Genomic DNA, 12,268 nt, shown 5'->3' with positions numbered 1-12,268 from the left:
ATACAGGCAATAAAACATCGACACTAGCTACCAAAATTTGGAATAATGTACAGATTTGGCAGTTTCGGAAGGAAAATGGTACTTTAATTCACCAAAGAGACATTCAACTGATCACAAAGTGTAGGCAGGACATTACTGATGTAAAATACAGGACCATCACTATTTGAAAAAAGCCATTTTTGATCAAATCTAGACAAGCCCAATTTCCAGCAGCCATCACTCCAACACCTTATCTTTGAGTAATCATGCTAAATTGCTAATTTGGTACTAGAAAATCACTTGCCATTATATCAAACACATCTTGTTTTTGGTTTGTTAATTGAAGCTTAACATTGTCTTTGTGTTTGTTTTTGATATGCCACAGTATGCAATACACTGGCATGTCTTAAGGTCAAGATTAGGTCAAACATGGCAAAAATGAAATAGCTTTCTCTAGAAACTCGTCAGTTAATAATTGTTTTGAGGAACGAAGGGTATACAATGCTTGAAATTGCCAAAAACAAAACTACTAAAGTCTTCAAACACAAAGGGCAACTGGCTCTAACAAGGACAGAAAGAGATGTGAAAGTCCAGATGCACAACTAAACAAAAGGATATGTACATCAGTGTCTCTACTTTCAGAAATAAACACCTCACATGTCCTCAGCTGACAGTTTCATATACAACAGTAAAGAGAAGACTCAGGGGTGCAGGCCTTATGGGATGAATTGCAAAGAAAAAGCCACTTTTGAAACAGAAAACACAAAAAGAAAAGGTTAGAGTGGGCAAAGAAACACACATTGAAAACAGATAATTGGAAAAGAGTGTTATGGATCTTAACCCCATTGATATTTGGTGGGATCAGCTTGACTCTAAGATGCGTGAGAAGTACCCGACAAGACAGCCACATCTATGGCAAGTGCTACAGGAAGTGTGGGGTGAAATGTCACCTGAGTATCTGGACAAACTGACAGCTAGAGTGACAAGGATCTGCAAAGCTGTTATTACTGCATGTGGAGGATTTTTTTATGAGAACTATTTGAATTAGTTTAAGAAGTTTTTTTCAAATTGTAATAGTAATTTTTCATGTCATGTTAATGTCATGACTATACATTGTGATCAGTTGAATGCCACTTTGGTGAATAAAAGTACCAATTTCTTTCCATAAGAGCACAATCTGTACATTATTCCAAACTTTTGGTTGTCAGTGTATATATGTTTTATGCAGTGTGGGGAGGGTTATGTTTGAAATGTATTCCACTACAGATCACAGAATACATGCTGTAAAATGTAATTTGTAACATATTCCGTTAGATTATTCAAGGTCAGTAATGTATTCTAAATACTTTGGATTTCTTCTTCAGCACTAGATTTTTTCCACTTGTTTTGACTATAAAAACTCTGCCAGTACAGTAAAACAAAATACACATGTTAAAAATACAATTTAAATAAAAATAAATATATTATACAGTGTTGATTCTAAAACAAGATAGATCAAATCTATTTTGTTTTAAGGATTGTTTGATATTTGTTACAGGAAAACAATAAAAAAATTATTATGTAGAATACAATTTTTGCCCTAATATCAAAGGTCATACTAGAAAAAAGAAATTATGATCCAACGTGAATTTTCTTGATAAAAATATGATCATGCCTGGTAATGAGATAATGTATTTTCTAAGTAAATTTGACTTTAATCAACTTAATTTTAATTCAGTTCAAACTGAATATATAAGTTAAATTACTTATATTATAATTTAATATTATTGATAACCATAGAAGCAGTTAGAGCTATCCCATTTTCAGAAGTGAAGTAAGGTGCCGTATGATGGTAAATGATTATAAGAGACCAGTGACTGAACCCTCTATCATATTCGGACTTAAGCTTGTCAAGGAAACATGCATGGGCCGCTTATTAAATGATGGTGGCAATCATTAAACATGTCATAGAGTAAAAAAGATGAGATTTGAATTATTGCTACATGAAAAATAACTGAAAGTGACAACAATCACAACAACCAACAGCAAAAATAAAAGCAGCACACAGTAAAAATTACAATTTAAATAATTTATTCATGACACAGTGCATGTGCGTAGTTTTTCTAAGTTTAATAACAAAAAGTTCAGCCAACAAAATCTTGTGTAGTTGAGTTATCTCAACAAGATCAATCCAGGATAGTTATTCTAACTCTAAGTTATGATAGCTAAAAGGATTCTTTTTTATTTTGCTATTACTTATTCAGATAGTTATTTTAATTAATAATAAATAATAATAATTTAATTGATTAATAGTTATATCGTTGTAATGCATACTAGTCGGAAGTGTATTTTTTTAATTAAAAAACAGAATAACTACTAGAATTTATTCATTTGGAGATACATTTAAATTCTAAAGGAGCTAGTAGGAAAGTATTAGGAGATATCCAGTGTTGGGGAGTAACGGAATACATGTAACGGGATTATGTGTTTAAAATACAAAATATAAGTAACTAATCCACTACAGTTACAATTTAAATAATTGGTAATTACAATACAGTTACATTAAAAAAAAATTGATTACTGAAGAGATTACTTTGCATTTTATTGTCATTTGTTTAATTTAATATTTATTCCTTTCAGATGGAAAACATTTATTCATATAAATGATGTGATCCAAAGTGCATTTGAACAGCGGTGAAACACTTTCTTATGATGTGTTACATTCAGCCTTCCCAACTCTGGAGATATCTTCATTCAAAAACATCTTTACATAAACATGAGTACTTTTCAGCCATTCACATATTCATGGTGTTGTACTTGGTATTACCATATCTATATTGCCATATAGAACTAAATTGATTGTTTTATAAGTAACTGGCTGTGGGTATGTTACCTTAGCAAAGCTAATTTGGGTATGTTACTTTAGCAAGCTAATCGGTTAGCATGAAAACACAAAAAGAAGGGAAATGTTTAATTTGGCAATTTGAAAAAAAGAAAGAAAATAAATTCTAAATAACCATGGCAATTTTGGCTATACACAAAAGTTAAAACATATTCATGCAGTATTTTTCTTAAGCAGCTCTACAGAAAATAGAAATATAAAACATAGAAACATTGCTACTCCTTAAGAGTGTAACCAACCTTAATTAATAATAATAACAACAATAATAATAAAAGATACAACACTTCTCTATAACCATTAGCTGTTAAAACTGACCAATAGTCAGCCTAAAAACTGTATTTATCGTATATTTACAGGATTTCATGTTCATTTCATATTAACAAAATGCAAAGAACGTCATAAACAGAAAGTTGATTCAAAAATAATTTGAGAGATCCACAAATATTAGATTGGTAAGAATGAGAGGAGCCTTTATGCTGTCAGCCACATGGGAAATGCAGTTACGATTTTTATCTCATTTTCATGGCTGATGTCAACTTTCATTTAGTGATAAATGAATCACAAATCACATAAACTTGTAACAGGACACAGTTCAGATGTGATTGAATAATGTTTTTATTAAAAACATTTGCAACATATTACGGCTATTCTCAATAGCATTAAAGCAACATGTCAAACCTTACAGACGAACATAAAAACATATAATATTTAATATCTTGAAAAACATGGAAATGTCATAGCCTTGTAAAGCAGGATACAACATCAAAGTCCTGAATCATATGGTACTCTACCTTTCCAAACAGAAATGATTTATATGACATTTTTCTCAAAACAGACATTAAAAACCTGTCATTGCAAATCTACACCTAATGTGCATCTGTCATTTTTGTGTACATATCTAATTTATGTGGTCAATTTTAGGGTGTTTATATAGTTTTAAAGAAAATGTTAAAATATATCTAATGGAAAAGCCAATGGTGTGTAATACAGATGTCAATATTTAACATTTTGTAAATAATTATAATAATTTTATAATAATAAAAAAAGTACTTTTTAAAAATAATTCTCACAAAGAGAATATTGTTATGTTAATTTCAAGTTATTGTGGGATGTCTGCTGTAAGGCTCTACCAAGGCCTCCAGATGGCGATCTAGTTGACATTTATCTCTTTACTGTAGGTGTTCTGGTCCGTGGAGCTGACTTAACTGAGACTGGACACTTTCCATTCTGTTCTGCTCAGATGACATCTGCAGGGTCTGGAAGTGCTCCAGCAGTCTTCTCTGGGTCTGTCTTCATCTTATCTAAGGACAGCAAGTACACAATCTCATGGACACACCTTGAAGCCTTGACTGACAACATGTGAACTAGAGCCCAGAACAGACTGCTGCTTCTGCTGACTCATTTCACTGTTATTTCCTAAAGTTTCAAAGTCCATAAGGGTGCGTGCATGTCTTTAAGAGTCAAATTTTCTGCTTATTTTTAAAGCATTGACTATTTTATGAGAAAATTTCTAAACAAAACCATTTTAATTTAAAGTCCTTAATAAATATAATTTATCCAGGTAATCCAGGTATCCAGGTAATGATAATAAGCTATTTTGAATTGAAATGGTGGCTCCCCAACCAAAGGTACTCGGAAATTTAGAAGTTGTTTTTTAAATTTAAAAGTATCCTTTAAAAAAGTAGTTACAAGCTATTAACAAAAGGGCCTAACTACATTGTAGGGTTACAACAGTAACCTATATGTTCCCCTTCTGTCACTCATTCGACATTGTGTCAATTTAGTGACACTAGGGGTCCCTATCCAATAACGCCACAACACTGAACCGTGTTACGTGAACTCCTGATGCAGGTGCAAGCAAGCTGTTGCATCCCGAAGGAGCAGACTGCATCAAGCTGCATGTGGCTTTGGGCTTTGTTGCATCCCGAAGGAGCAGACTGCATCAAGCTGCATGCGACTTTGGGCTTCCCCAAAGCCGCATGAGACGTCATATGCATTTTTGATTCCCGGCACCCCTGAGGGGTGGAACAAGCGACGTGACAAGCATGAGAGCGGGCCGCGCCAGCCACAACCTTTTCTCTCTCTATGTTTTCTCTCCATAGAGTGTTAGATGTGGCTGGGGCCATCTAACGCTATCACACGCATTGGGGAAGGTGTTCTTTTCCAATCCTATTCTTTCAGGGGGAAAAGACCCCACGGAGACCACATCCAAATACATCACATGGGCTTACAAGCCACACATGGAAGTGGCGTGGTGGTATGTCCTGCCTAGTGAGGGAGGAGCTCTACAAACACAGTGACCGGGGGCAGAGGGGACTGCCCAATGGAGATGAGGATCCGCCGAGAGGGGGACCGTACCGCGGAAAATACGACACAGGGTTTACCGTGATAACCGACACCTGTGGAGCCTATTCCAGTACAGAGTATTTAATAACCGTAGTGAGTCTGGTCGGGAATTCCTCCACCAAATTCGCGAGCCAGAGGGCTAGGGAGGAAGGACATCCAGGGAGCACAAATTCTGTATGAAACTCAAATGAATCGTCCAAACAAGGCAAATCACTAAAATAAATCAGACTTCCGAATGATTCATATGAGAGGGAGAAGATGGTTTAGAGGAGCTTTATATACATGAATTATCCAAATGAACTGATTCGCTAAAATTCATCTTTAATTTGAGAGAGTGGTACAGGAGAGCGCGTTCCATCACTTTCTTTTTATATGGGGTTGCGGTTCCAAGTGTGAATATAAAAAAGTGCTCATGTGTGAAAGTATCAGGAAAATTTTCCCAGAAAATCCTGGAGAGGTGGCAACCCTATTTCTGTGCCATCCAGTGTTCAGAGTTCTGGTGAGCTCTCTTGTGCCTACCTGTTCTTGACACATGTTTTATTAATGAATGTTTGGCTTAGCTCAGAACCATGCAACAAAACCATGTTTTTATAATTTATTGGCAATTCAGAACAACCTGAATTAAGAATTGGGTATTTTTTGGCTCTGACAGTGGAGACAAAGGGCACAAACACACACTGTGACAAGCCACCCTAATCAGACACATATGTGGCCTCGACATGTAAACAAACCGAATAAATAGTTTCAACAATATCAGTTATATTAACATATACAGTAAATAACCCTAAACACATTACAGAAGAGGACACAGATCACGTCAACAAACTGATAGAAAAAATCTCTCACAGTTACTGCTGAAAGGGCACTGAAGATAAAGGGATGTGGTTTAAGGCTGTATGCTCTACACAGGCATTTATTTCTGATCTCTAAGAATGTGTGACCAAGGCTACAGGGTTATGTGACAATTTCAGCTTTGAGTGTATACTGTTACTGTTTGACAAACATTTCAAAGACAGTATGTTCACTGTAATTCAGAATACATGGAACTGTATTGCAAACAAAGTATCAACATGATTTCAAGTTTATATCTTTCAGATATAAAGGTATCAAAGTTAAAGTAATTGTAAGCTCTGACAACAGTTCCTTTCTCAGCGCTGCTGACTGCTGATCTTTTTAGATAGGAAGGTTTTTTTTAAATAATAAAAACAATTGTATTATTTTAAAATTGTATTTTGTTTCAAAACCTAGTGAGCTCCCTATGTAGGCACCATTTTAAGAAATCATAGTTATGCTGCCACCACATGTATCATTACTGTTGATGTGTTCGACTTGATCTGCGAGCTTTGCCGGTTGTAGTCAAGGGAGAAGATGGAAAGAGAGATGTCAAATCAGACACTTTATGCTTCCTATAATGTGTTGAACTTACATCAGTCATGGCAGATTTTGGATGTGATAAATAGACAGACGTTTGAACGTTTCATGTAATAATAATAACCAGAATACTATTAATTTGAATAGGTTATGTGCTGCTTAATACAGTGCCAGTGTGTAAAAAGCCTATGTTATTGTAATTCCAATAAAGGAGTCAGATTATTTTAAATCATTTTATTATTTAATTTTATAAACAGGATATAAAATATTAAAGGGATTGATCACCCAAATTTTTCATTGTCTTATTATTTACTCAACCTCATACCATCCCAGATATGACTTTCTTTCTTCTGCTGAACACAAATGAAGAATTTTAGAAAAATATTTCAGCTCTTTAGGTCCTTTCAGTGTAGGTGAGAAAAATATAAATTGTTAAGCACAAAAGAGTGTGAATTGACAAAATCAAAAGAAGGTAATGAAAGTGAAAGTGGAGATTGATAGATATAAAAAAGGACTTTTTATATATACATTGATCTGTTTCTCATGAATACTTATCATACCGCTTCTGAAGATTTAACCACTGGAGTCATATGGATAACTTTTATGCTGTATTTATGTCCTTTTGTAGCTTCAAAATTTGAAGCAAATCATTCACTTACAATGTGAGTACCTAAATCTAAAAATCTTCATTTGTGTTCAGCAGAAGAAAGAAAGTCACACATCTGGGATAGTGAGTAAATGATGAGAGAATTACATTTTTGGGTGAAATATCGCTTTAAGATTTCATGAAAATAGAATTTTACTGTTATAAAAACCTGGATTTGTGAGAGTTATCAGAACTAAAGGTGTCAGAATAAACATGACATGCACGTCATCATTTTCATCAGAGAGTCTGGCTGACCCAAGTGGCTGGTCGCACCTCGTTCTTGTGGTTCTTTGATAGCATATGTCATGGTGACACAGCAGTGGCGCTGAAGAAAGTCGGACAAAATGTCTAACCAGCATGCATTGGATCAAGCTAGGCGCGATTGATCTGTGCAGTGCATCCATTCGAACAAAGTAATACGAGTCAAGTCTCTTTTGTAATTTGCATGAGTAGCACTATTTGTATGATGCTACCATTTGTAGAGAGCTCAGTCACTTCAGTCACTTATGAACAGACCCGGCACTTAGATCTGATTTCTGCCCCCTTAGTTTAATTTTTGCATTCGTAGAACTGATATACACACACCGACCACTTTATTAGGTTCACCTGTACACCTACTTATTCATGTGATTATCTAATCAGCCAATCGTGTGGCAGCAGTGCAATGCATCCGATCATGTAGATACAGGTCTGTTAGCTTCAGTTATTGTTCACAACAACCATCAGAATGGGGATAACAATGTGATCTCAGTGATTTCATCCATTGCATGATTGTTGGTGCCAGATGGGCGGGTTTGAGTATTTCTGTAAATGCTGATCTCCTGGGGTTTTCACTCACAACAGTCTTTAGAGTTTCTCAAAATGGTGCCAAAAACAATACATATCTAGTAAGCGGCAGTTGTGTGGACGAAAACGATTAGTTGATGAGAGAGGTCAACAGAGAATGCCTAGACTGGTTCGAGCTGACAGAAAGGCTAAGGCAACTCAAATAACCATTCTGTACAGTGAGCAGAATAGCATCTCAGTATGCACAACATGTTGAATCTTGAGGCGAATGAATTCAACAGCAGAAGACCACATTGGGTTCCACTTCTGTCAGCCAAGAACAGAAATCTGAGGCTGTAGTGGGCACAGGCTTGCCAAAACTGGATTGTTATAGACTGGAAAAACATAGCCTGGTCTGATAAATCTCGATTTCTGCAGAAGTACACAGATGGTAGGAACCCCCAACGTGGTCTTCTGTGTTGTAGCCCATCCGCCTCAAGGTTCGACGTGCTGTGCATTCTGAGATAAAAAAGTGAGATAAAAAAGTAGTTGGTGAATATATATATATATATATATATATATATATATATATATATATACATGTACTGTAGAACTGGATCAGCTGATGCAACAGTACACTGCCACCGAAGTTGGTCCACTTCGATGTTTACAATAAGTAAGTCTGAAAATGTTGTATTTTACCTCTGTCTCAGTGAACTTGTTTACATTCATCTGATCTGTTCACCACTGAAATTTGTTAGAGGTATAATATTTGATATAGATAAAATTCCAGACTTTCAATAAATAAATAATAAAATGTTTAGGATGTTTGCATTGTAGGAATTTACAGGTAGAAATAAAATCGGTGATTGAATGTCTAATGCTTGAAAAGAGAAGATTTTCTATTAAGTCAATAGGCACACTGGAATGTTTGGGCATAGCAATATGGCAGCGCAGTGACGTCATCAGCAATCCAGTTCTATATTATAAATCAGTGGTTCGTAGTCTACATAGACTAAATAAACATTCATTTGCCATAATAATGTAAGCGTGTAATAAAGATGCTCGTCTTTTGTTGCCTATAAGGCAGCCCTTATTTCATGGGGTGGGTAAAACAAGGCACATGTTGAATTGCATTTAGCATAATAAGGGCAGGTTTTTGACATACGATTTTAGATGATTGCACAACTAGAAGCATATCTAGATAAGTAGATATCAGTTCAGCCCTCCAAGTCCCCAGCCCCTTCAGTCACATACTGCCATTTTAAAGAATGTCTTAGCTGTTTTTCGCTGAAATTGCATATATTTATAAAGAAGTGCTGTTTATGTGTGCAGTATGAAACAGACCTTAGGGTAAAATGTCAGAGCTTTTTATAGAACCAAAGTAAAGGCAATTCACTCAGCGGCCATCTTTGGAATGCTCCCGAGCAGCTATTGTTCTATGGATATGAACAGCATAAAAGTATATATCCTATCTAGTTGAATGGGGAAAGACTACAATGGTTGGTCAAGATTATGATCAAGACATATTTCAACTTGGCAGTAAAATCTGACAACAGTGGTATCAGAAATAGTGCTTCTTTAGCCCCCTATTTTTGGCATGGTCCAGCTAATGCATTCTTGATTTAACTAACTGCCGCTGTCTGTATCTGAAAGGTGACTGGCTCTTTGACATGTAAGGCAGGACTTCCTTTTCTATAACCACCATATTGGGTGTTCCAATTTCTCCCATTAATTTTAAAACAAGAGCTCCATCTCGAGCTAAGTAGACTCTGATAGGCAGCCACACATGGATACTTCAGAGAGAATTGGCATGAAAACATTGATTTAGTGATGATGTTAGTGTGGGGATATTTAGATTTGCAAAAAACAAATAAAAAATTGTTTTGCAAAGATTTTTAAAGATTCATAAATTAGCACTGAGGATAATTCAATCCTATTTATATTGATATAATCAACATGTCTACATAGTGCTAATGTTTCGAGGTATAAAGGTATTTCAGTACAAAGACATATGTAAAGGGATTCTCCATATGGTATTCTAATATTTTGACAGTTAAATCATCTAGGTAATGTTTCAGTGGCAAAAAAAGCAAAAGCATTAAGATATCCAAAATTAAAAAGTTTCAAGATAATAAATATTGTAGAGTGTGGTGAAAATGTTCAGTGACAGTTACATAATGAGTACATCAGCTTTCCTCTTCAATTGGCATGGACAGTTGCTCAAGGGAAGACTCTGTGTCTCTCGAAACATTAATTTACAAGTTCCTCCTCAGTCCTTTGCCAATTTCTGTGCCTAGGACACAAATATACAGTAGCTCTAAAATACAGGCTCATTTGCTCAGATAAACCTTGGGTCCAATGATTTAATAAGAACAAACAAAAGCAAGAGTTTTTATGAGGACAATACTCCAGTTTTGGTAGTGGATGATTTTTATAGACTGCAGCTACACAGGTACTTTCCAACAAATTAATCCCAATCTCATCCAGTTATTGACTGTGAAAAAGGCCTTGTCCCAAATGTCTGCTGTGGAGTCCATACAAGTGCAGGCAGGACAAAAGAGTGTATTGAGGGAACATATTGACTACAAAAGGAGGGCTCTCAAACATCCTTCTGTAATTACAAATAGGACACCTTACTGTCTCGTAGTCCTCACAGACATGCATGACCAAAGGCCTCAAAACCAGAAGTCAGCATCAAGTGCTCCATTAGAGACAGGGATAATGAAACACAACTAAAGCAGCTCTGTTAGTACAGGGCCATGTTAAGTTTCTAACTGCATGATGGATATGTTGGTCATTTCTTGGTCCAGTTCTCTTTCACTGTAATCTAAAATAGGAGGGCCTCCAAGCGTAAGGCTCTGGGACATGGATGGATGATTGGTGTCCGCTATAGTCCTTGATGTCTCTGTGTGCTCCTTTTCAGCTTCTAACTCTCCGTCCTCTTCCTCAAGAGTCAGCTCAAACTGGAACTTCTCTCCTGATGAGCCTCCAGTGCCAATCATCTCCCGTGGGTCCTGTTCCTCAAGTGTTGGGGACGGGCTACGTGGAATCATGCTGTGGTACCATTCACGATTGTCCTCTAATGTATCTAGAATGTCCTGAGCATCAGGATGGACCAGATCAGCCCATGTCTCCCACAAAGGGTGGACAATATAATCAATGAATCCCACCTTGAGATGCACAGAGATAAAAATTAAACTCACAGTAATCATTCATACTGAATACGAGACATTTATAACAATATTATCACAGCATACCTGAGTTTTTTCAACAGAAGCTGTGTGTTTGTCACACATGGGGCTGATTTCTATGCCTTTGTCACGCTCCCGGTCACCTTGACTGAAGAGCTCCACCATAATGCGATCTGTCCACTGTCGGTAGAGCTCCAGGGGTTTGGTGGGGTTGCTGAGGTCAGCGCAGTGCACCATGTTCTGGAGCACCTTTACAAGTAGAGGACAAAAGATGATTAAATCTGAAGAACACTGGCAATTTACTGATTACAGCTTACAAGCCGGTTCTAGATGCTAGAGATGGATTAAGAAGGCCAACTAGTTGTCCACCAAACCGTTAATTGGTAAAAGGTCCACTACTTTGCTTGCTTGTCTTTTAACTTTAATTAGTGGTGGTGCTTTAAAAGGATGAATTTAGAGACTCAACCAGGGGGTCAAGGTTTCAGTGCTTAACTTCAAAAGTTACCCTCTGCTGCTAGAAGCTTAAACTATAATGAAATTTACCCAGTGCCTAATATTTCCACTGCTGTACATTTGCGATTTTACTTGGTTTATTGGAGAATGCTCCTATTGGATTTAAACTTGAGACTTTTCTCACCTATTGGTGAAATTCACACAGGTACACACAGGCAGTCATGTGATGATAACAGTAGTAATGTTCATATTGTAGGCCTATACACTGGCGGTCCGTCAGAAGAGGTATAAGGACGTGCTAGTTTTAGGGTGCAAGTTCTACCTGTCAAACAACTGCTGTGTAAATTATTATTATTTTTTTTTAATTTGCCAGTTAAAGTGCATACATGCGTGCACAAATTCACTGAACTTTTTAAGTGTGCCTGATATCAACATTAAGTGTCACCAGGGGTGTAAAAAGTACTCTGTACTACTCTGTAAATTATACTGAAGTGAAAGTATGGATACTGAGTGAAAGTTTTACTCAATTAAAAGTCCAAGTATCTAGTTGAAAACATACTTGTGTGAAAGTTAAAAAAAAAGTATTCACATTAAATTGCATTAAGTATTAAAATAAATAAAAAGTAACTTTTT

The 12,268-nt window shown here is 36.2% G+C and overlaps 1 protein-coding gene across 6 annotated transcripts in view; it reads right to left on the bottom strand.

Moving 5' to 3' along the window:
- Nucleotides 1–4,993: 4,993 nt before the first annotated feature.
- Nucleotides 4,994–12,268, bottom strand: part of pde4cb (phosphodiesterase 4C, cAMP-specific b) — a 132,831-nt gene continuing 125,556 nt past the window's right edge. For 4 of the 6 annotated variants that reach the window (XM_052101170.1, XM_052101172.1, XM_052101171.1 and 1 more), the window contains 2 exons: nt 11,249–11,431; nt 4,995–11,161 (listed from right to left, as the gene is read on the bottom strand). In XM_052101170.1, coding sequence (XP_051957130.1) covers nt 10,754–11,161; nt 11,249–11,431 — 591 coding nt within the window. In that variant the 3' untranslated portion in view covers nt 4,995–10,753. Of the gene's footprint in view, nt 11,162–11,248; nt 11,432–12,268 lie in introns of all 6 variants that reach the window. The other 2 variants (XM_052101168.1, XM_052101167.1) reach the window with 1 other exon arrangement.

This window comes from Xyrauchen texanus, chromosome 32 (assembly GCF_025860055.1).
Source record: "Xyrauchen texanus isolate HMW12.3.18 chromosome 32, RBS_HiC_50CHRs, whole genome shotgun sequence".
Classification (NCBI taxonomy): domain Eukaryota; kingdom Metazoa; phylum Chordata; class Actinopteri; order Cypriniformes; family Catostomidae; genus Xyrauchen; species Xyrauchen texanus.
This window is presented reverse-complemented; position numbering and strand designations above follow the sequence as displayed.